General features: G+C 43.1%; 1 protein-coding gene across 4 annotated transcripts in view; it reads left to right on the top strand.

Annotated features, from left to right (window-relative positions):
- gabpb2b (GA binding protein transcription factor subunit beta 2b) overlaps positions 1-24,504 on the top strand; it is a 60,427-nt gene that overhangs the window by 23,381 nt on the left and 12,542 nt on the right. For 3 of the 4 annotated variants that reach the window (XM_043683970.2, XM_043683969.2, XM_043683971.2), the window contains exons 2-8: positions 1,942-2,049; positions 5,371-5,538; positions 8,241-8,435; positions 11,506-11,647; positions 16,596-16,709; positions 19,061-19,240; positions 21,856-21,968. In XM_043683970.2, the coding sequence (XP_043539905.1) occupies positions 1,942-2,049; positions 5,371-5,538; positions 8,241-8,435; positions 11,506-11,647; positions 16,596-16,709; positions 19,061-19,240; positions 21,856-21,968 (1,020 nt within the window). The remainder of the gene's footprint in view (positions 1-1,941; positions 2,050-5,370; positions 5,539-8,240; positions 8,436-11,505; positions 11,648-16,595; positions 16,710-19,060; positions 19,241-21,855; positions 21,969-24,504) is intronic. The other variant, XM_087985042.1, reaches the window with a different exon arrangement.

The following is a 24,504-nucleotide window of genomic DNA, read 5'->3' on the forward strand; positions in this document are numbered from 1 at the left end:
ATGATTCGATTAGATTTCCTACACTATGGAAACAGGCCCTTCGGCCCAATGATTCCACACTGACCCTCCGAAGAGTAACCCACCCAGACCCATTTCCCTCTGACTAATGCACTTAACACTATGGGCAGTTTACCATGGCCAATTCACACTAACCTGCACATCTTTGGACTGTGGGAGGAAACCAGAGCACCCGGAGGAAACCCACGCAGACACAGGGAGACTCCACACAGCCAGTCACCTAAGGTGGGAGTTGAACCCGGGTCGCTGGTGCGGTGAGGTAGCAGTACTAACCACTGTGCCACCGTGCCGTGGTAGATAAGTGTGAACGTACGAAGGTAGAATGAAAGAGCATATGCAGTCACAAGATGTCTAATATATATTGACTAAGTTATGGTGTTATGCATTGTGCAACACTGACACAACAGCATCTGGAATACATAGTGAAGAATAACATATGGAAATTAGTCACCTTGGAGTAAAGTGCAAAGGCACCATGAAAAATGAATGAACCTTGCTCTTTTTTTCCCCCCCTCTTTTCCTCCCTTTCCCTGCCTCTCATATCTGCTGGTGCCAAGTATTCTCTGATGTTCCTTGTTGAAAGTATAAATTGCAGTGTGGGTTGAGATTGGGAAAGTAGCCAGTATAAGATCACTGGCCCCTTCCACTGAGCCAATTAAATCCTATTGTGGACCAAGTTGGCTAAAGTTTTCCATACAAATGAAATCAAAAGCAACTCAACCTCTTCACTCCGTGCAGCTTTCCTTCCTGCATTTCCTACAGTCTGTTAAAATCCAGACGTGGAAGTGTGTCATTAGACCATAGTGGGGGGATGGGTGTGGCCCGGTATTCCCTCGTCTCTGCACATTTTAGCAAAATTCACTGAGTGGACTCAGGATATATCCTGAAGTTTATTTTCTTTTTGACCTGTTCTATTGGGATCAAATGTGTCCCTCTTGTCTGCCTCTGTTGTTCCTCACCTCCACTCATCCCTTAGAAAACCCTAAATTCTGAAGCAGCAGAGATGAATTAATTCAATATGTTCCATTTGCTGTGGTTTACTTTAAAAGCAAGCAGCACTGTGTTAGTTGTTACGAGGCTAGTGTAGCTTAGTAGGTTAGTTTCTTTTAATGGTATCATAGAACATTCTGATAAAACTGTTGCAGTATGAGCTGACTCTAGTCACTGTGAAAAGGCTCGTTGTCACTGATGTGAGTTTTCCCACCTCTGTGTCCAGGATGCTGTTATCTCTGCCCAGGTTAAAGATCCAGAGATGTTGGTGGCTCTGCATTTGCTTTACCCAAACGACCATCCTTATTTGTTAGTTGACTTTTGACGGGAACTATTCGACCACGTGCAGTGAAGGCCTAAAAACCGAAAGAACTGCAGGTGCTGCAAATCAGAAACAAAAACAAAAAATTGCTGGAAAATCAAAGGTCTGGCAGCATCTGTGGACAGAATTCAAAGTTAACCGGGGTGACCCTCCGAATGCAGTGAAGGCATGTTGCCAGTATATGCACTTCCATGGCCCACTTGGGTGGTAGGCGTGATTCCTTGGTACACTGTTAGCAGTGGGAAACCTAAAATTTAATTCTTGTTTCCATAGCCCAGAGGCAATGAGACCAATGTCAGCATCTTGTCTCCCGATCGAGCTTGTCAGGTAACTTATCAGGCCATGAATCAAACCAGCATCTCTCTTGAATTATATGGTGTGTCATACATCAGGTGCTTTTCCATTGCCTTGCTAGACCGTGGATAATTTTGAACCCCTAGGTTGTGTTGAAGAGGAAGCATGCTGAATCGGGCAGTAACAGCGAGTGTGTGTTCCGAGTGTCACTTGTCTTCGGTATTTCTTAGCGAACAATAAGTTTTCAATCTCTCAAGCTCTAACTGTTTAACAGTCTGACTTTTTTTTTCTTGTCTTGTCCTTTTTGAATTGGCCAGATGTCCCTGGTGGATTTGGGGAAGAGGTTGTTGGAGGCCGCTCGAAAAGGACAGGATGATGAGGTGCGAACACTAATGGCAAATGGTGCTCCCTTCACTACAGATTGGGTAAGTGAACCATTTTTTTTCGGTGTGAGTGCTGGTTGGTGAACATCAGGCAGTATATTTTTTAAAAATGTGATGTTTTTGAGCAGGAACTCTGCATTCTGAACATGGCCCATCCCCAGGAAGCATTGAAGAAGAAAGAGGTGCTTTAAAACCTCAAACCACAGCTGACTGGCTATGAACCAGTAATACAGCAGGCAATATGTTTACTTTTAGGGAATACTCTGGGAGCCCCTGGATAACAGTATTTGGGCCATTGGATTCTAGTAGTTAGGAAGATGATGTGAATGCACCCAGACATTTAGAGATACTAGACACAAGCAAATCAGGTGGGTTAGAAATAATGGTGAATATGGAGCACATGGAAGTTAGGTAGATTAAAGCTGCTTTGTATGCGTATGTGAGAATGGGTGTAGGAAAGAAAAAGACTGTGTGGTACCGTCTGTCAGGAATCATTCGTGTGTTGATGAGAGAGAAGACTGGGAATTAGAACAGTCGCTATTCATGAATCCAGAGGGAGGTAAAGATAACAACAACATTGCATTCCAGGGCAATTGTCTGGGAGGACAAGTAAAGCATCAGTGCTTAAAGCCTTAGTTATAATCACCAGGAAGGATTTAATCTGCCTGACACAAGTCTGAACTTGAACCTGAGATAGTCTGAGTTAATTATTCTTCAAGAATCTCCCCTCATAGTCTGCAAGGGAAGCCACAAGAAGAATGTCAATATTGGATTTGTTCTAGACTAACAATAATGCTTCCTTGTGCTGGGGTGGCAAGAGGAGGAGTTGGGATCTAGTATTAAAATAGTGGTTAATTTAAGGATGAAATAAAGCAGAACACTAGCAAAAACTATTTTAAGAAATTGAATTTTAACTAAATTCCACCAGTTTCCATGGTGGGGTTTGAGGCCCTGTCCCTCTAACATTACCTGGGTGTCTGGGTTACAAGTTCAGTGTTTTAAAACTGCACCACTGACTTCACTTTTTTTTCATAATCCTGTTGTACTCGTTGACATTAGTAGGGAAGATGTGTTGGGTAGGCCAGAAGTTATTATCCCCAGGACCCAGATGGGATCTATCCCAGGTTGCTGAGGGAGGCGAGAGGGGAAATAGCTGGGGCCCTGATAGATATCTTTGTAGCATCCTTAAACACGGGAGATGCCTGAGGACTGGAGGGTCGCTGGTGTTGTTCCCCCTGTACAAGAAGTGTAGTAGGGATATTCCGGGTAACTACAGACCAGTGAGCCTGACGTCAGTGGTGGGAAAGTTGCTGGAGAAGGTACTGAGGGATAAAATCTATTTATATTTGGAAAAGAATGGGCTTATCAATGATAGGCAACATGGTTTTGTGTGGGGGAGATCGTGCCTTACCAACTTAATAGAGTTCTTTTGAGGAAGTGACTGAGTTGATAGATGAAGGAAGGGCTGTAGATGTCATATACATGAACTTTAGTAAGGCGTTGATAAGGTTCCCCATAGTAAACTAATAGAGAAAGTAAAATCACATGGTACGCAGGGTGTTGTAGCTAGGTGGATAAAGAACTGGTTGAGCAACAGGAGACAGAGTAGGAGTTGAAGGGAGTTTTTTTGAAATGGAGAAAGGTGACCAGTGGTGTTCCACAGGGATCAGTGCTGGGGCCACTGTTGTTTGTGATATATATATATGAGATCTGGAAGAGGGCATTGTTGGTTTGCAGATGACACGAAGACTGGTGTAGTAACAGAAAGCATAGGGGACTGTCAAAGAATACAGGAGAATATGGTTAGACTGGAGAGTTGAGCGGAGAAGTGGCAGATGGAGTTCAATCTAGGCAAATGTGAGGTGATACATTTTGGGAAGTCTAATTTTAGAGCGCAGTATACAGTAAATGGAAGTCTGGAGAAAAGTTGATGAGCAGAGAGAACTGGGAGTTCAGGTCCATTGTACCCGGAAGGTTGCTGCACAGGTGGATAGTGGTCAAGAAGGCATTTGGTATGCTTGCCTTCATCGGACTGGATATTGAGGATAAGAACTGGCAGGTTATGTTAAAATTGTACACTATGTTGGTTCGGCCGCATTTAGCATACTGTGTACAGTTCTGGTCGCCACATTACCAAAAGGATGTGAATGCTTTGGAGAGGGTGCAGAGAAGGTTTACGAGGATGTTGCCTGGTATGGAAGGTGCTAGCTGTGAAGAGAGGTTGAGTAGGTTAGGTTTGTTTTCATTAGAAAAAAGGAGATTGAGGGGGGGATCTGATTGAGGTCTACAAAATCAAGAAAGGTATAGAAAAGGTAGATAGAGATGAGCTTTTTCCCAGGGTGAGAGGTCAAGGTGTGAGGTGAAAAGTTTAAGGGGGATACACGCAGCAAGTCCTTTACACGGGGTGGTACGTGCCTGGAATGTGTTGCCAGCAGAGGTGACTCCAGATCCATAGCAATGTGATTGACTGACTCATCACTACCTTCTGAAATGGCCTGGCAAGTCACTCAATTTGAATGTAAGTAGTGATGGTGTTATGTGTAGGGCAGTTTAGAAATTCACTGAGGAGGCTTGTAGAACTTGAACCGGGAGAAATCTATTAAATGTCTTTAGAGCTATTCAAACTGATCCAAAGCTCTCGCTCCGAGTCACCAGACCCACTGTTTTAAAGAGACAGCATTCGCTTCCAACTGCATACATAACATCCCTCCTTTTAATTTAATAACTCCCATTCATGAACATATATACAACATTTGTACTGTCATCATAGTAAACTTATTTTACATAGTCAGGAACATTTACAAAGGCACGGAAAGCATGTGAATGACCACTCTCTCCACCTGTGCAAGTCCTGGCCAATCAGATAGCTTTGTATCATTAGCAAATATAGATACATTAATGTCTGTCTGTTCATCTAAATCATTCAGAAATAGCTGAAGTCTCATGACTAATTCGTGTGGCACCTCACTGAGCACAGCTTGCCAGCGTAAAAAGTTCCCTTTTAAAGATGGGAAGGACATGTGGTTTTGTCAGCAGTGTCCATATCCTAACCAGGTTAAGGTCACATCTTGCTCTGGTGTCCTCCACTGGTGAGCTCAACCTATTGATGGTCATCCTAGAACGGTCACTGTCTAGGCTTGAGAAACGGAAGGTTGACTGCGTGCTTGTGAACTGCTTTCCCACAAATCAGAAAGAGCAGAAGGGACAGAGTGCAGCTTTTTAAAATTGAAGCCTCATGTAGCGAAGCATTGTCATCGATTCACTCGCGTGTCTTTCAGAGGCAATACTGCCAGGTAGCACCATTTTATCTCTGGGCACATCTTGCTGTAATAGAATTTGATGTATCATTCTCCTTCTCCCTAGCTGGGCACATCTCCTCTTCATCTTGCAGCCCAGTACGGTCATTATTCAACAGCAGAAGTCCTCCTCCGGGCCGGAGTTAGTCGGGACGCCCGAACCAAAGTTGACAGGACACCACTGCACATGGCAGCAGCTGAGGGCCATGCAAGCATTGTGGAGCTCTTGATCAGGGTAAGCTTTCAGTAGAGATTTGCCCATTGGGAGTCACTTCCCTGCTTTATATCTTTTAAAAATGAAACAAACTATGACCAAATTCTTTGACTAAAAGCCACAAGTGTCAGAGTTGTGCAGCTGGTCAGTCAGTTTCTGGCAGACCCCCACCGTGCCCCTACACAGCTGCTGGATACGTGTGTTTAATACTGAGAATCAATTTTCTTTCCTACAATCCAAACTGAATGCTTCCAAACAGGAGAAGGCAAAGTCAAGAGAAGAGAGGTGCTAAATATATTCACAAAGAAACAGTGTTGGGTCAATGCTCAGCAGCTGGTATTTTATCTGCAATACTCTATACAGAGCAACCTCGATTATCTGAGCATCGATTATCCGAATGAGATCCCAAGGCCCAGATGCTCGGGTAAACTGTTGTCCGAACATTCACTTTATCCGAACAAAATACTCTGTCCGTGTCGTTCGGATAATTGAGGTTGCCCTGTATATCACTGAAATAGCAAGCTGATAAGGCCATTAACAGAGAGCAGGCCAAGCTCTGGGGTTCAGTTCTCGAGGCATGGAATTGAAAAATAGAATAATCGCCTTAAACATGTTTTAAGTCTTGGGTGGATCAGACTTGGTGTTCCTGTGAACAGTTTAGAGACACTGGAGAAGGTGCAAGAAAAGATTTACTGGAATACAGCAATGCTGCTGCAACCAAAAAGACTTTAAGCCTGTTGGGGAAGATTAAACGATGTTGGATCCTTTTCTGGTTATGTTAGGAAGTAGAGAGATTGACTCAATTGAGGTCTTTAAAGCATGAAAGGATTTGATAGAATTAATGAAAGGCAGCTGTTTCTGTTTGTTGGGGAAACTAAAGGTATGGTTCAGAGAGCCCTCTTGTGGCACAGTGGTAGTGTCCCTACTGCTGATGACCAGGAGGCCCAGGTCCAAGTCCAAGTCCCACGTCCCACCTGCTTCAGAGGTGTGTCGTAACATCTCTGAACAGGTTGATTAGGGAAATTAGTTTAAAGGAAATATTTGGGTCAGCTATATAAGGCTGAACAATCTAATTGGGAATTGAGGGCAAACTTGTTCACCCAAAGAGTTGGGGGAGAAATGGGACTTACTCCCACAGGGAGTGGTCAAGGTGAATAATAGATCCATTGAGAAATGAAGCTGGGTAAGTACACAGTGGAGAAAGGAATAGAAAGATACGATGATGAAGTTAAACGAGGAAAGACAGCAGGAGGCCATGTGGAGCAATAATACCAGCATTAACCTTTTTTTGGCTGAATCAATTGTTCCTGTGCTGTTTGCAGGAATGAAGCATCAGAAAAGCTGATAGCAATCTTTTCTTAGATATGTGAAGAAGTAGTAACGACAGCTGATTTTGTATTCCAACCTGTCCCTCAGCAATGTCCGAGAATGTGCTGTTTGTTTGCTGGCTGCAGCTCGGGTTGGTGTGGGCCTCAAACATTTTGGATCTGTGAAAGATAAATGATAGCGTGAGTTTACAGATTGGAGAGTAGGAGCAGGAAGGTGCAAATGGATTTGGGTAAAGTGGTGCACAGAAAGTGAGAAGCTAATGGATTGGTGCAGAAAGTTATGGAAAACACGAATAGATTGGTTTTGTGTGGATTGCATGTGTTGACATGTAAATGTGAGAAAATCGTATATGGAGGCTTGTTTTGGCAGCACTTGGAACACTGTGATCAGCTTTAGGCACTGGATCTCAGGGAAACAGTCTCCTGCACTGTTAACCCATTTTTATAGATGCACTGCAGAAAGCATCCTATATGGATGCATCATGGCTTGGTATGGCAACTGCTGTGCCCAAGACGGCAAGAAATTAGCATTGTGAATGTAGCCAAGTCCATCATGCAATCAGCCTTGCATTTGTTGACTCGGTCTGCATTTCCTGCTGCCTCAGGAAAACAGCCGACGTAATCAAAAACTCCTCCTGTCCAGGTTATACTCTCTTCCCACCCTGCTCCATGGGCAGGAGATACAAAAGTTTGAAAACACGTACCAACAGACTCAAGAATAGCTTCTTCCCAACTGTTATCAGACTTATGAACAGACCTCTCATATGCTAGAATTAATCTTTCTCTACACCTTTTTTTTGTAGCTTTAACTCTATATTTTGCATTCTACCCTGATGTAGTTACATTAGATATGATTTATCTGGGTAGCACACAAAACAATACTTTTCACTGTACCTCGGTATATGTGGCAATGATAAATTAAATAAAGCATTAAATTATGAATCTGGCATATATTCAGTTTAAGGTGATTTTAATTGAGATATTTAAAATTTTATAGAATAGATACCAGGGAAACTATTACCTTTGGGCAAAGCAAAAGGGTATGATCTTAAAAGCTAGAGCTAAGCCATTTGGAGTAAAATCAGGGAGCACATTTGCATACACAAGGTAGTGATGTAAATCCGGAGCTTATAGCCTCAGAAGGCTGGAGATGCTGAGGGAATTAAAATTCCTAAGGTTTGAGATGGATGAATGGATTTTGTTTATTATAAAAATGAGGAAATGGAATTTAGATGCCAATGCCAATGATCTACTTGAATGGCAGGACAGATTTGAGGGGATGAATGGCCACCTCCTGTCTTTTTGCCACTAGTCGTCACTTTGTCTCAGATGTGTGCAAATGCAGGCTGGCTCAATGACGCATGTCCAAATACCTTCTTTTTCTTTCCAATGTAGAACAATGCAGATATAAATGCTAAGGACATGCTGAAGATGACTGCTTTGCACTGGGCAGTGGAACATGACCATCGCGAGGTGGTGGAGATTTTGTTAAAATATGGAGCAGATGTTCATGCTTTGAGCAAATTTGACAAAAATGCCTTTGATATCGCCCTTGACAAGCACAATCCTGAATTGGTGGGAATATTGCAGGTATGTGGAAAGATGTTTGGAAGGTGTGGGTGAGTTTTGGTAAATTTGGAAAGCATTGCTTCAGTTTACTAGAAGAATTTCCAGATAAAAGAGAACACAGCACCCTTGTCATGTAATTATTGGGTCAGAGCAGGAAGAGAAGCTAGCATTCTTATGGCACCTTTTATACCCTGGAGACCCTTTTTTAAAGCATTTCAGAATGCATGAAAAACAGACAAAGTGTAACTGTTGCTCTAGGAGGGTAGTGGTTTGAGTACCATAATGGCTTTGTTGGCTATGAACAAAATTAGCCACAGCCCTTGCTCCTAATTTATTATGTAGCTGAGCTGGGAGGTGGTATTGCTGAGAAATCAAGATTAGCTGAGATATCTTTATGGGCAGCTAATGTGGCTACTCTTCCTGAATAATATATCCAGGAGAAATGGGTGAGATACTTTTTCAGTAATGGCAGGTGGTACAGGAGCTTCCCCTATAAAGAATTGGTCTCTGCAGAACAGAAAAGAGGGGAATTACAGCTATTTTGAGAGCAGGGTTTAATCATCAGTAGTGTGTTCTTTATAATAGATGTAAAGAACCTTTCGTACTTGTAACAGAGTTTCATTCTTGGTACTACCCATGACCGGTTGATGAGCATGTTTCATGTGGTTGTAATACACACAATACAGTGAGACAGAGGATCTAAAACTCTTTCTACCTAGGGAAATTGCAACTAAATTGTTACAATTGTTTATGTGCCAGGTTCCCTTTTGAGACATTTTCATCAGTAAGCAATGCCATTGTTCAGTGTTGACTTGAAAGTACAACCACAGGAAGGTTGGGTGAGAACATCTGCAAAATTTTTAATAATCCTGATAGTTGGAGACAGGGTTGGTAGGCATTAAGCAATGATGACTTTTACGTATACACCATTAATGTGATGGTTTTCTGCATGTTTGCCCAACTGGCTGCTGCAGTGCAGCCTTGATTTATCATGTTAATTCTGAATTCTCCATGAACTCTAGCACAAATGGGATCTGTCAAACTTCATTTGGAAGTAACCTTGTTTGACATAACTCTGGGAGCATAATGATGTTCATTAGAAAGACTGCAGTTTTCAGAATACCCATTATTTTAAACAGTTAATGTCATCCGCCAAGAGCTTCTCCGTAGACACAGCTAACTGAAATGTTGCACTAGTGTCCAGTAGGTTCATTTTCTAAAGTAACTCCAAGTGAGTCCTGTGGCCTATCTTTGCCACAGCATTACGTCTACTTGCCGAGATGCAATGCCTTAACATCTGCTGCCCAGCTGTGCACTTAGTAATGTCACCATCCAGATTTCAATGCCAAACCAGTTAGCTTTGGTAAGCATGTAAATATCCATATGGATTCAATGAAAAATTACCTTAAGAATGCACGTCAATGCTAAAGTGTCTTGAAGCTCAGCTATCGCAAAATCACTCTCACCTATTGAGGAAAAACTCTACAGGCTGGGGCTGTTTTCTCTAGAAAAAGGAAGATTGAGTGACCCAATAAAGGGTCTGTTGTTTGGATGGAGAGAAGCTTGGGTGGCTGTCTTATAAATAATTTGGGTTGCATTGCCTGCCAGTGCTCAGTATGCTTGTACTTAAGCTGCCAAATGAGGCCTCCCCATGTTTCTGAAACTTAACCCAGCAAGTGTGAGCACATAGGACAGGTTGTCAGGAATAGGATGCAAAAAATATTCAAGCAGATTTAGAATTCTGTATTAGATTAGGAAGATGATTGGATGTGTTGGTCTGGATGACCCCATGGACTTTGAAACCTATTCATGATTGCAGATTACTGAAGCATCATGAAGTAATCATATAATCCCTACAGTATGGGAACAGACCATTCAGCCCATCGAGTCCACACCAACTTTCTGAGAAGCAGCTCACCCACAGACCCACCCCACTACTCTGTTTCTGTAACCCTGCACTTCCCATGGCTAATTCACTTATCCTGCACATCCCTGGACACAACGGGCAATTTAGCATGGCCAAATCACCCTAATTCTCACATGTTGGACTGTGGGAGGAAACCGGAGCACCCAGAGAAAACCCAAGCAGATGCTGGTGAACGTGCAAATTCCATGCAGTTAGTCGTCTGAGGTTGACATTGAATCCAGGTCTCTGGCACCGTGAGGCAGCTGCGCTAACCAGTGAATCACCATTCTGTTCACAAGTCCTTTAGAGGAGGCCAAGGACCTGCATGTCCTTGGTGGAGTGGGAGGGAGGTCCTTGGCCGCCTCCATCACCAGAAAGGACATGCAGGTCCTTGGCCTCCTCCATCGCCAGACCCTGACCACACGACGCCTGGAGGAAGAGTGCCTCATCTTCCGCCTAGGAACCCTCCAACCACACGGGATGAATGTAGATTTCTCCAGCTTCCTCATTTCCCCTCTTCCCCCCCCCCCCCCCCCCCCCCCCCCCCACCTTATCTCTGTCCCAACACCTGGATTCAGCACCGCCCTCTTGACCTGCAATCTTCTTCCCGACCTCTCCGCCCCCACTCCCTCTCCGGCCTATCACCCTCACCCTCACCACCTTCCACCTATCGTGTTCCCAGCGCCCCTCCCCCCTACCTTTTATCCCAGCCCGCTTGGCACACCAGCCACATTCCTGAAGAAGGGCTTATGCCCGAAACGTCGATTCTCCTGCTTCTCGGATGCTGCCTGGCCTGCTGTGTTTTTCCAGCACCATATTTTTCAACTCTGGTCTCCAGCATCTGCAGTCCTCACTTTCTCCCAGTATACAGCATTTCCAGGCTTGGCATACAAAGTTTTCTCTGCTCTGATATTGTGACCCAAAAGATACTCTATGACATGCTTTTACTCCAGAAGGGCATGGGCTACTGCCTCCGTGTTTTAGATTTCCCACATTTCCCAGCCCCCAGAGTGGAACTGCTGGGTTTTTTTTTGACATTGAAGCAATGTGCTCCATCCTTGTATGATGTTGCTCATTACCTGACCCTGGGATTTCTAACTCCTCAAAGTGCCACTTTGAAGGTGTTAAATCTCTGAGCACACCATAGTATACCCCATGTAACAGGTTCACTCATGTCCTTTGCAGGAAGCCATGCAGAATCAAGTGAACACAAATCCAGAGAGGACAAATTCAGTCGCTGTCGCCACACCACAGTTCATCATTGCGCCTGCAGGAGTGATGAACCTCTCAGGACTGGTTTCTTCAACATCTACCAAAACAACCTCAGGTGTGTAAAGGGCAAGTTATGGCCTCCCCTTACAAAGGCTGAATTTCAGAATGGGACAATCTGAGGTGGTTAACACTGTTGTCAGTGGGTTTGTGTGTAATCTTTTCTTTGTATTTACTGTTACCCATCATGGCTGTGCTGAGTTGGTCATTATCACTTTTTGATATAGATGATGATTGTGTTAATTGTAGGGTCAGAGGCCTGGCTAGGGGTTAACCCTTGCTGATCTATTCGCTCTTCCTGTCCGCAAGTAGACCTTGGACCTTGCCAGGAGCTCCACTCATGCCACGTTTCCCCATGTTTGCCTCCTGTCTGGCTGTTAACAAAGTGACCTGTTGAAATCAAACACTACCAGGCCAAGTGCAGCACTGGTTAGATGCAGAATAACTGCTATCCCCTCACCAACACAACCACCACCACCACATACACACCCACCCTTCGTTTCTTCATGCACTTCCACCAAGTGTAGCATGCATCATGTATAGAATAAATCTCCCTCCACACTGCCTAACAAACACACACCAAGAAAGTTGACTCAATGTGTCCGTGTTGTACTCACCCACCTAACCCATTCGGTCTGGTTGTCATGTGTTCCACGGGCTGGTTGCTCAAACCAGTGGAGGCTGTGTCGCCTATTACCACCAATTCAGTTTATCTTCCCCACCAAAACATTTGTTTGTGGTGCCCACAGACACGGTCAATGGATTGTTGTCAATGTATGAAAGTAAGCAATAAATGTAGAATCTGGATAGACAGTAATGGCTGAACCTTTTTCTAATTGGAACCCAAGCGTGTGTCTGGGTTCACCCTGCCATTCTTGTTGCAGTGGACCCAACCCCAAATGGGGGACCTCCTTTGATGCACAGAATGAAATCATCTAGCTGAGCAGGGATGAGGACACAAGTCCCTCCTTTAACTTCAGAACCATTGCAATTCAGCTGGAAGAAGTGAGCTTTTCATTGTACTCGTGAGTACATGTGACAATAAAGCTAATTCTAATTCTGAAAGAGGAAGTTCAGAGTGCCATAACCAAGGTAGAGGATGGATGCATCAATGATTCCTTTTAAATGGGAATGTTTACATTTTTGTCATTTTGGCAATTAATAGTTCTTTTCTGCGGAACATCACTTTTAAGACCTAGCAGTATTAACAAGGTGAAAGAAGGACATTTTCATGTCAGTGTAACATTTCATCCATACTTTTCCCTTGAACTGAGTGGCTTGCTTGGTCATTTTAGAGGGCAATTAAGAATGAAACACATTGTGAATTTGGTGTCACATGTAGTCACAAGTTTGGCAAGGATAGCATATTTCCGCTGATGGGCATGAATGAACCAGGTGGGATTGTACAAGAATTGATAACAGACTCTCGGTCATCATTGCTGGTTCAGGTGGAATTTAAACCCATGTCTCCGGTGCGTTAGCATTGAGCTTCTGGATCACAGGTCAGTGACATCTCCTCTGCATCACTGACTCCCCTCTGTCACAGAATTGTTTTTCCATTGCAAAGTTGTCTTGATTTCCAAAAATCTTAGTGAGTCCTCTGTCACTTTTTTTTGACTTCTATCATTGTGACCCTGGTAATGTATTGTGTGTCTGTGTGTTCGTATCTGTACCTGTGAAAATTAAACCGTATCCGCCCAATGGTTGATGCCAACTCACTGTCTTTATACCCATGTAAATCAGCATGGTCAAAGAAATAAATGCATTCTGAAGTTAGGCAGTGTCTGTGGAGAGAGAAAGCAAGTTAATGCTTCAGGTCCCATCAGAAGTGGTCAGGGATCGCAGAAGATTTGGATGGAACGGTATTACTTTCCATTCTGTGTCCTTGGTTTGGGAAAGAAAGATCGGCTTGTGTATGAGCTCATCACTGGTGTCGTTTACACAAGCTGCTTGATATGTTTACATTATAATTTTTTTTTTAGAATTTTGAGGGTTTTTATTGGCTAGTGGAGAGGACCCAGGGAGATGGTGAGGAAAGAGATCGATCTGAGACGGGTATAGCTGAGAAGAGAAGTGAGTCAAACAGTCAGAGCAGACAGGGACAAGGTAGGACTAATAAATTGAACTGCATTTATTTCAATGCAAGGGGCCTAACAGGGAAGGCAGATGAACTCAGGGCATGGTTAGGAACGTGGAACTGGGATATCATAGCAATTACGGAAACATGGCTCAGGGATGGGCAGGACTGGCAGCTTAATGTTCCAGGATACAAATGCTATAGGAAGGATAGAAAGGGAGGCAAGAGAGGAGGGGGAGTGTCGTTTTTGATAAGGGATAGCATTACAGCTGTACTGAGGGAGGATATTCCTGGAAATACATCCAGGGAAGTTATTTGGGTGAACTGAGAAATAAGAAAGGGATGATCACCTTATTGGGATTGTATTATAGACCCCCGATCATCAGAGGGAAATTGAGAAACAAACTTGTAAGGAGATCTCAGCTATCTGTAAGAACAATAGGGTGGTTATGGTAGGGGATTTTAACCTTCCCAACATAGACTGGGACTGCCATAGTGTTAAGGGTTTAGGTGGAGAGGAATTTGTTAAATATGTACAAGACAATTTTCTGATTCAGTATGTGGATGTACCTACTAGAGAAGGTGCAAAACTTGACCTACTGTTGGGAAATAAGACCGGGCATGTGACTGAAGTGTCAGTGGAGGAGCACTTTGGGGCCAGCGACCATTATTCTATTAGATTTTAAATAATGATTGAAAAGGATAGAGCAGATCTAAAAGCTGAAGTTCTAAATTGGAGAAAGGCCAATTTTGACAGTATTAGGCAAGAACTTTCGAAAGCTGATAATGGCAGATGTTCGCAGGTAAAGGGAGGGCTGGAAAGTGGGAAGCCTTCAGAAATGAGATAACGAGAATCCAGAGAAAGTATATTCCTGTTCGGGTGAAAGGAAAGGCTGGTAGGTATAAGGAATGCTGGATGACTAAAAAAGTTGAGAGTTTTGGTTGAGAAAAAGAAGGAAGCATAAAGATTAGATTCGATTAGATTCCCTGCAGTGTGGAAACAGGCCCTTCGGCCGAACGAGTCCACACCGACCCTCCAAAAGTCACTCCCCCCCTCCCCCCGACTAATGCACCTATAACACCATGGGCAATTCAGCATGGCCAATTCACCTGACCTGCACATCTTTGGATTGTGGGAGGAAACCGGAGCACCCGGAGGAAACCCACGCAGACTGAGAGAATGTGCAAACTCCACGCAGACAGTTGCCCTGAGGTTGGAATCGAACCTGGGACCCTGGTGCTGTGAGGCAGCAGTGCTAACCACAGAGCCACTGAACCATAGATCGAGTGAATCTTTAGAGTATAAAGGAAGTAGGAGTATACTTAAGAGGGAAATCAGGAGGGCAACAAGGAGACAAAGCTCCTTGAAAGTGGAGTTGCAGGTAAATAGGATAGTGAAGAAGGCGTTTGGTATGCTTTCCTTTATTGGTCAGAGTATTGAGTACAGGAATTGGGACGTCTTGTTATGGCTGTACAGGACATTGGTTAGGCCACTGTTGGAATATTGCATGCAATTCTGGTCTCCTTCCTATCGGAAAGATGTTGTGAAACTTGAAAGGGTTCAGAAAAGATTTACAAGGATGTTGTCAGGGTTGGAGGATTTGAGCTACAGGGAGAGGCTGAACAGGCTGGGGCTGTTTTCGCTGGAGCGTCAGAGGCTGAGGGGTGACCTTATAGAGGTTCACAAAATTGAGGGGCATGCATAGGGTAAATAGGCAAAGTCTTTTCCCTGGGGTCGGGGAGTCCAGAACTAGAGGGCATAGGTTTAGGGTGAGAGGGGAAGATATAAAAGAGACCTATGGGGCAACTTTCTCAAGCAGAGGATGGTACGTGTATGGAATGAGCTGCCAGAGGATGTGGTGGAGGCTGGTACAATTGCAGCATTTAAGAGGCATTTGGATGGGTACATGAATAGGAAAGGTTTGGAGGAATATGGGCCGGGTGCTGGCAGATGGGACTAGATTGGGTTGGGATATCTGGTCGGCATGGACGGGTTGGACCGAAGGGCCTGTTTCTGTGCTGTACATCTCTATGACTCTATGGTGTGCCTTATTTTGATTTGAGGCGCTGCTCACAATGATTGCTGCAGGAGTACAGTGCAAGTTATACTGTGGAGATTCAGGTGAAGTGCAGAACAATTCAGTGTTGAAAAACTAGTTGGACAATGACGTGTGGATGAGAATGTTTAAATAATCAGATTGCTTCCAATGTTTCAAAACAAAGTCTATCCAACAGCCCCTTCGAGCGTGTGAGTTCAAGATGAATGTTTCTCTTTTTTTTAAGAGAAAACTATTGTCCCTTCCCCTTGTGATGGCAATTCTTGCTGATGTGAAGTTTCAAGTCTGCTTCATCTAACATGTCATTTGTCTCCTGGAAGACTAGAAGGATATTATTAGATATTTATCCACGTGGAGGGGTGTGGGGAAAGAAGAGTGAGGGTAATGCCTAGAGATCTGGATTACTCATTTGGACTTTTTTGAACTCTGCCCTCTGAGTACTGCAGCCAGTGGCTGCTCCACTAGTTCAGACCAGCAATCAACCCTGTAGCCGTCCATATCTCTTGTGGCTAAGTACAGCACTTTCTTTTTCTTGTTATCTTGAAGAGCACAGAGAGCCCAAATAGTATTCTTCTTAATAATACAGAAAAAGTTCTGTCTCCAGAGTTGGAGATAACTGGCACCGAACTGTCATTTGCAACTTCTTAAGAATAGTCTATTTACTTCGATGTAATTTTTGAACCATGGCAAAATATAAGATGGTCAAATGAATCAGTGCCCTATGCTGTTTTTGTAATACAGCATTGAATATTTGCCACACTTTATCAAACTACATATATAAGATTTTTTAAAAAATGAGTCTCCATAATTTCCATCCTTAGTTGCTCATGTCTTTGTTTGGTACTGAGTCTAACCCCTCGTTACCTCTGCAGGTGAATCTGGTGTATCCACAGTACAGTATGGTAACTCCACAACCTCAGTACTGGCTACGCTGGCTGCTTTAGCTGAAGCTTCAGGGCCACTCTCAAATTCACCCCGAAGTACAGGTAATTTCCACAAATGTATCGTAAAGTGTGCCCTTTTTAAATATATATATGATACAAATATATTTGGAATATGTAAATATTCCATAAGTTTTTTAATTTAAAAGTCTGCCCCTTAACAGTTGAGAGTGCATAGTTCGAACATAAATGTGGCACAGGCAGAATTAGGGTAGAACTAATACCACCATTGCAACTAAAACAAAACATTCTGAACAGTCATGCTATATGAACAGTTTGGAACTGACCAGTTTGCTACTGGAGGTGCCAGGGCTAAATGCAGCACATGGATCTAGTTTAGTTTGGGAAACTTAGTCAGCATGGACGAGTTGGACTGAAGGATCTGTTTCTGTGCTGTATGATTCTTTGACTCTATAAATGATCATGACAGAAATTGCAATGTTCACGAAGAATGTGGATACCGATTGTTTTAATTACAAAAAATTCTCTTTGCTGTGCTGCCCTATATATTCACTCAGATCCTGGAATGAAGAGTTCAACAGCTTCTGCAGCTTGTGTTAATATATTTCTGTCACAGCGGGAGGGAAAATGATTTTCTCTCCACAATATGACCAAACAAAAAGAAGTGAAACTCATTAAAAAATAAGGCTGGCTCCAAGGCAATTAATATTGTACCAGAACACTCCTCAGTATTTTCTTTTGTGGCTTTGTTTGCCCATAGGCTAAAATCCCAGCAATAACGTTTCTTGATGCTTGAATAAATGTTATTTACTGTACCTATTGATGTTTGTTTTATATTCGCAGTGTGTGAACTGAGGACAGGCAATGCAAATTACTGCAGAAAGATGAGGATTTCCCTGACCCTGCTGACAGGGGGTTATGATGCAAATTTTTGGTGTTGCTAGATGCGAGACTATTTTAAGATAACAACCAACCATGATCTAATTATATGGTTTAACAGGCCCAAGGGGGCTGATTGGCCCACCCCCTCCTGTTCCCATGTTTTTCTGATAGGTTGATATAACTTGATGAACAAAACCAGACTGTAAATAGTAAACATGAGTGAAATGAAGTGGTCAGTGAAGTGGGCTCCCACTTTCCAACCATCAACATGATTTTGCCAGTACATGGATCCCCAACTTACAAACACTCACATGTTTGAACACAATCCCATACTGGGGTATAATCTTAAAGATCCAACCCACAAATGTTTCTGTACTTATAAACTAATATTCTATATTGTCCAGCATTGTGTTCTGACTTGTGTACAAATTAGCTTGCGAACCAAATCAAGAATGGAACCAGTTCACAACCTAGGGATTGCTTAATTCTAATTGTAATGCTATTTAGCTGGAGCCCTCGAGATCCTCCTTGTGCATTGATGACCGAGTTTATTCAATAAAGAGTACCTCTGGGACGCCTACTGGCGATGGGGGAGAGTGAAGCTTGTAGCTTTTTCAATCGGGGAAATCTTTGTCCAACGCTGGCATGTTTTTTTTAAGTTTGCAATATTACTGGTTGTGAAACTGAATGCCTGTGTGTTAAGTTAATGATTTTTGAGAAATATTTAATGAGACAGTAGCCATGGTGACTGAAGAGTTAGGATCCCTTTGACCCTCTTCTACCATTTGATAAGTTTACAGTTGATACTTTATATAATTTTCCTCCCCGCTACCATGTCCCTTGATTCTTCTTGCATCTAAGGATCTGTCAATCTTAGCCTTGAATATACTCAATACTGGAATAGAGAAATCGAAAGATTCTTCTGCGTTTAATAAAAGTTTCTGTGTGAAATGGCTAATTTTCTTCATTGATCTTGTGACCCTTAATTCTGGACACTCTAATCAGGGTGAAACAGCCTCTTGGCATCCACAATGTTAAATGTTTCATCACATCTCTCACTTTTCTCAAGTGCGGACAGTATACTTCATTCTGCTCTGAGACAGTCCCATAATCTCTGGTATCGGCCCAGTGAATTTTCTTGGGTCAATTTTGGGTAATTAGTCATAGCTTTTCTAGCTTTTACTTTTAATTTCTGGAAAATGTCATTGTTGCCAGTAGATGACCACTTCATTATTTTTCCCAGAATGTTGGCAGCAGCCAAAAAGTGCCTGAAAAGAGAGCTTATTTAAGGATTCAGATGGAAATTTTTTTTTTTCACTTTTCTCTTTCAGATCCTGACCAACCATTCACAGCAACTTCTATCTTTAATACTGGTTTACTGTATTTTGCAATTTTTTTCTCAACTTATAGCACTCTTTACTAGCTCGTGCAGAAGATGAGCTCTGAGCCCACATTCTGGTAAATGGCGAGTGTGCTATGCTGCATCCTTGAGGACGGTACTTCTGAAATTCTGGCTCTCTATTGAATGAGCTTTTATTTTCTTCTGTTTCCAGGTGCAACAGAGGAAGTGGTGACTGCAGACTCGGTCGACTCGGCGATTCAGCAGGTCGTAGGCAGTGGAGGTCAGAGGGTTATCACCATAGTGACGGACGGTGGGGTGCAGCTGGGTAACCTTCCAGCGGGCATTAACACTGGCCAGCCATTCATTGTGACCATGCAGGATGGACAGCAAGGTAGGCGAGGAATCATTCATATAGCAGCCAGAATTGGGTTTCATGGGTTCCCATAAATTTTGAAATAAGCTTGTTAGCCTCTCGTCCACTCTTTCTCCGTTCATTTTCCTGGCCTATTTCTCTCCCCAGCATCTGAAGGGCCTACTGTTGGAAGACACTAGCTTCTCATACGTGCCCTTTCTGGCAGTGGTCTTTAGATCACAAAAAAGTTAGATCCAGATTTTATTTTCTCCTTGCTCTTCCCTGTAAGAGTTAGGGGGTAACTACTGCCCCACTCAGTGCAGATTGACAGTCACCAGAACTGTTACAATGCAGAAGACGGCTAATTGGCCCAGTGCCACTGACTGAATGAGAACTCATCTAGTGTCATTCTCTGCCTTCTCCCAGTAACCTTGCATATTTTTTCCTTTTCAAATAACCATTCCATTACTTTCTTGGAAGCCTCTGCCCCCACCAGATTCTCAGGCAGTGCATTTGGAACCCAAAACACTGGCTGCATGCAAAAATAATTTTTTCATTATCACTATGTTCTTTATGAAGCCTAATGCATTTTCTCGTTCTTTATCCTTTTGAGGATTAAAACTTAAAATATTTCCTGGTCTGCTGAGCATTGGTGTCACAACATGTCCTCATTCTGCTGAGCTGTTGGAAAAATAAAACTTTCCTGTTGTGTGACTGCACAGAGTCAAACACACAAATTATATTCACTGCCTCACCCAGTCCTATGTGTCATCAAGAAAGCTGATAGCTTGGTTTGGAAACAGGTCAGCCACCTTTGCATATTCACCTGGTGCCTGCGTTTACATTCGGGGAAAATCACTCTTGTACAATGGTAGTCCTGTTCTGCAGTGTCCCTTTTGGTTTGCATGCTATGCGTTGCAGCCATAATGTCCAGAGTAAGAAATAAATCTCGGTTTTCCTTGAGTTAGGACATCTATTATAGGGTATTCCTGAATGACCCATCTGATCAGCCTTGCTGGAAAATACAAGTCCAGTGCAGGGAGTGTTTTAACCTCAGCTGACCCTTAGTAAGCTTGCAGATAACACAAAGATTGGCAGAGTTGAGGGTTGTGAGAAGGATTGTCAGAGGATACAGCAGGATATAGATAGTTAGAGGCATGTGCAGGAAGTTAGCAGATGGAGTTTAATCCGGGCTAATGTGAGGTGATACATTTTGGAAGGTCAGGTACAGGTGGAAATTAAACAGTGAATGGCAAAACCTTTGATAAGCAGAGGGTTCCGGATGTGCAGATCCACAGCTCACTGAAGGTGGCAGCGTAGGTAGATAAGGTAATGAAAAAGGCCTATGGCATGTTAGGCCTTCATTGGAAGGGGCATTGAGTATTAGGATAGGCAAGTTATGCTGCAGCTTTATAGAACTTTAGTTAGGCCACACTTGGTCTGGTCACCACACTGCCAGAAGGGTGTGGATGCTTTGAGAGGGTACAGAAAAGACTTACCAGAATGTTACTTGGTATGGGGGATTTTAGCCTTGAAGGAAGGTTAGATAGACTGGGTTTATTTTCACTGGAACACAGGAGGTTGAGGGGTGACCTGATAGTAGTTTACAAGATTGTGAATGGCATGGATTGAGTGGAAAGTATGAGGCTCTTCCTCCAGGGTGGAAGGTTCAGTTACGAGGGGGCACAAGTTCAAGATGCGGACGGGGAGTTTAAAAGAGATGTGCCAGTCGAGTTTTTCGTGCAAAGAGTGGGAATTGCCTGTAACATGCTGCCAAAAGTGGTGGTGGAAGCAGACACAATAGCAGCATTTCACCAGGACGAATGCATGAATAGGAAGGGAGGAGAGGGATACGGATCCTGTAAGTGAAGACAGTTTTAGTATGGCAGGGCAACATGTGTCGGTGCAGACCTGGAGGGCCTGTCCTTTGCTATTTTGGTCAGAGTGGTGCTGGGAAAGCACAGCAGGTCAGGCAGCATCCGAGGGACAGGAAAATCAACATTTCAGGCAAAAGCCCTTCATCAGGCTTTTGTCTGAACCATTGATTTTCCTGCTCCTCAGATGCTGCCTGACCTGCTGTGCTTTTCCAGCACCACTCTGATCTAAACTCTGGTTTCCAGCATCTGCAGTCCTCACTTTTGCCCCTTTGCTATTTTGTTCTTTGTTCTCAGCTGTGATGCCTTTTTAATCAAGTAGTATGCATGGTAATCTGTCAGAGCTCACTTAGAAAAGATTAGTTTTATTTGTTTTAGAAACAAAGCACTGTTGTTCCTGTCTAGAAGGACAGAACTGATAAGCCAAAAGGTTTCTATTAAGCTTGTACTGTTGCTTGGTTTGAGCACGCTTGTACAGGTCTGGTCTCCTTAGAATGAATACATAACAACAAGAATCTAAAGGCCTTGAACAAAATGCAAATTGAATTAATGGTAATCTGTCAGAGCTCACTTAGGAAAGATAAACAATCGGGTGAGGTGCTGGAGCTACCTTGCGCTTTCACCCTGGGGTCAATTTTCAGGAGAGGTGAAAGAAAGCTGTATGGTAAGTATCATCAGTGACCTGTTTGAGAGGAGCGGATGGGGTGAAATGATGATTAATTACAGTGTGCTGCTTGCCAGCATAATATTTCTTACTGGAATCCTGTTCCTGCTTTTCAGTTTTGACCCTCCCAACCACCCATGTTGAGGAAGAGACAGTCATCACTGAAGAAATGCCAGCAAAGAAAGAGTGTCTGGAAGAAGTCCTGAATCATTCCGAATCAATAGAGAAGGTAAAGTGAAGCATACAACATTGTTTTATTTAGTTTCAAAATAGTGCTTTGACCTTCTCGAGCTACCGAAAATTAATATTCCCACACAACTGACCAGAGTTAGTGTTGTTGAACCTGTGAAGTAACCTAAAATGGCAATTCTGCTTCCTAAAAATAGTAATGCAGTTTATTAAAGTTTATTAATTTTTTTTTTTTAGAAACAAAGCGCTGTTGTTCCTGTCTAGAAGGACAGAACTGATAAGCCAAAAGGTTTATATTAAGCTTGTATTATTGCTTGGTTTGAGCACGCTTGTACAGGTCTGGTCTCCTTAGAATGAATACATAACAAGATACTAAACGCCTTGAGTAAAATGCACATTGAATTAATGGGAGGATAGCAGCAATGCAATGTTTGACCAGGCGTCAAAAGATTGCACTGGCTGGGCTTCCTGTCTCTAGAAACGTGAAGGTTGACCTAATAATTGAGTTCATTTAATTCTTTGCTGGGAAAGGAGAGTTGCCCAATGATGAGAGGCTGAGTAAATCAGATCAATATTCTCTGGTATTTAGAAGAGTGAGAGTTGATCTCATTGAGGGAGACAAAATTCTGAAGGGCTTGACAGGTCATAGAGTCATACAGATGTGCAGCACAGAAACAGATCCTTCAGTCCAACTCGTCCACGCCGACCAGAATAAATCTAATCCCATTTGCCAACATTTGGCCCATATCCCTTTAAATCCTTCCTATTCATGTCCCCATCCAGATACCTGTCAAATGTTGTCATTGTACCAGCCTCCACCGTTCTTCTTGCAGCTCATTCCATACAAGCACTACCTTCTGCATGGAAAAAGTTACCTCTCGGGTCCTTTTTGAATCTTTACCCTCTCATCTTAAACCTATGCTCTCTAGTTTTGGACTCCCTTACCCTGGGGAAAAGATCTTGTCTATTTACCCTATCCATACCCCTCCTGATTTTATAAACCTCGAAGGTCACCCCATTGCCTCTAACACTCCAAGGAAAAAAACCCCAACCCATACCTCAAACCCTCCAAATCTGGCAACATCCTTGTCAATCTTTTCTGAACCCTTTCAACTTTCACAATATCCTTCCTATAGCAGGGAGACTAAAATTACAAGTGGTATTCCAAAAGTGGCCTAACCAATGTCCTGTACAGATGTAACATGACCTCCCAACTCCTATTTATGCACTGACCAATAAAGGCAGGATGCCAAATGCTGCCTTCACTGTGCTGTCTACCTGGCATGACTCCTTCAAGGAAATCCGGTAACTCAATCTCACACATGGGTGTTGCAGTGCTCCACATGATGCTATAATACAGCAGGACATTTACACTGTGCACCTACAGAGGTCATAGATATATAGAGTCATACAGCACAGAAAGAGACCCTTCAGTCCAACTCATTCATTCATGCTAACCAAAGTTTCCAAACTAACAAATTCTATTTGCCTGCATTTGGCCTATATCCTTCTCAACCTTTTCCAATTCATTTACTTCTCCAAATGTCTTTTGAATGTTGAAATTGTACCTGCACTGATTGCTTCTGGCAGTTCATTCCATGTATGAACCACCCTCTGTGAAAATGTTGTCCCCCAGGTTCTTTTTAAATCTTTCTTCTCTTACTCCCTCACCTTGAAAGTATGCCCTGTAGTATAGCAACTTAACACCCACCCTTGGACGAGTTGGACTGAAGGATCTGTTTCTGTGCTGCACATCTGTATGACTCTATGACCTGTCGAGCTGCTTTGTGCCATTGTCTGTGTTTCAAACCACCTTCTTCTCAATCCACCTTCACCTTATTTTATCATAACCTCCTATTTCTTCTTCTTCTCGTGAATTTATCCAGTTTCCTCTTAAATACGTCTCTGCTGTTGGCTTCAACCAACCACTCCCTATGGGAGTGTGTTCCACAGTCTCCCCACTTTCTGGCTCAAGTCCTTTCTTCTGAATAGTTAAATGAATGCATCAATGAATGGCTATCTCGGTCTGGTCTCGCCCATAATTGGAGTTATCTTCTCTACATTTACCATACCAAACTCTTTTATGTAAGAACAGAAAAAATAGGAGCGGGAATATTTGGCCTACCAAGCCTGCTCCACCATTCAGTACAACACAGCTGATCTTGCATTTTACCTCCGCACTCCCACCTGGCCTGCATATTCCTCGATTCCCTGAGACAAGAGAAATCTAGACCAGCCTTAAACACGTTCTACTGTGAAGCATCCGTAACATTCTGGGTGAGAGAATTTCAAAAGTTCCACAGCCCTTTCAGAGAAGAATTCCTTATCTCAGTCCTGAATGATCAGTTCCTCATCCTGAGACTGTGCCCAATGTCCTGGATTCTCCAACAATATTTGCTTGATGCCTACAGCCACCTTGAGCTGGATATGTAATTGCTACATACACTCCTTAGTGTCTGCAGATCCGCGCTATCACAAAGGTGACCCTAAATTTTTCTTTTTCCCTCGTGAACCTGTCCATTCTCACCATGCAGTCATAGAGTTGTACAGCACAGAAACAGACCTTTCTGTCCAAC

The sequence above is a fragment of the Chiloscyllium plagiosum genome, unplaced genomic scaffold (assembly GCF_037043375.1).
Source record: "Chiloscyllium plagiosum isolate Xiang-an unplaced genomic scaffold, Cpla_swu_hap1 HiC_scaffold_50, whole genome shotgun sequence".
Lineage (NCBI taxonomy): Eukaryota > Metazoa > Chordata > Chondrichthyes > Orectolobiformes > Hemiscylliidae > Chiloscyllium > Chiloscyllium plagiosum.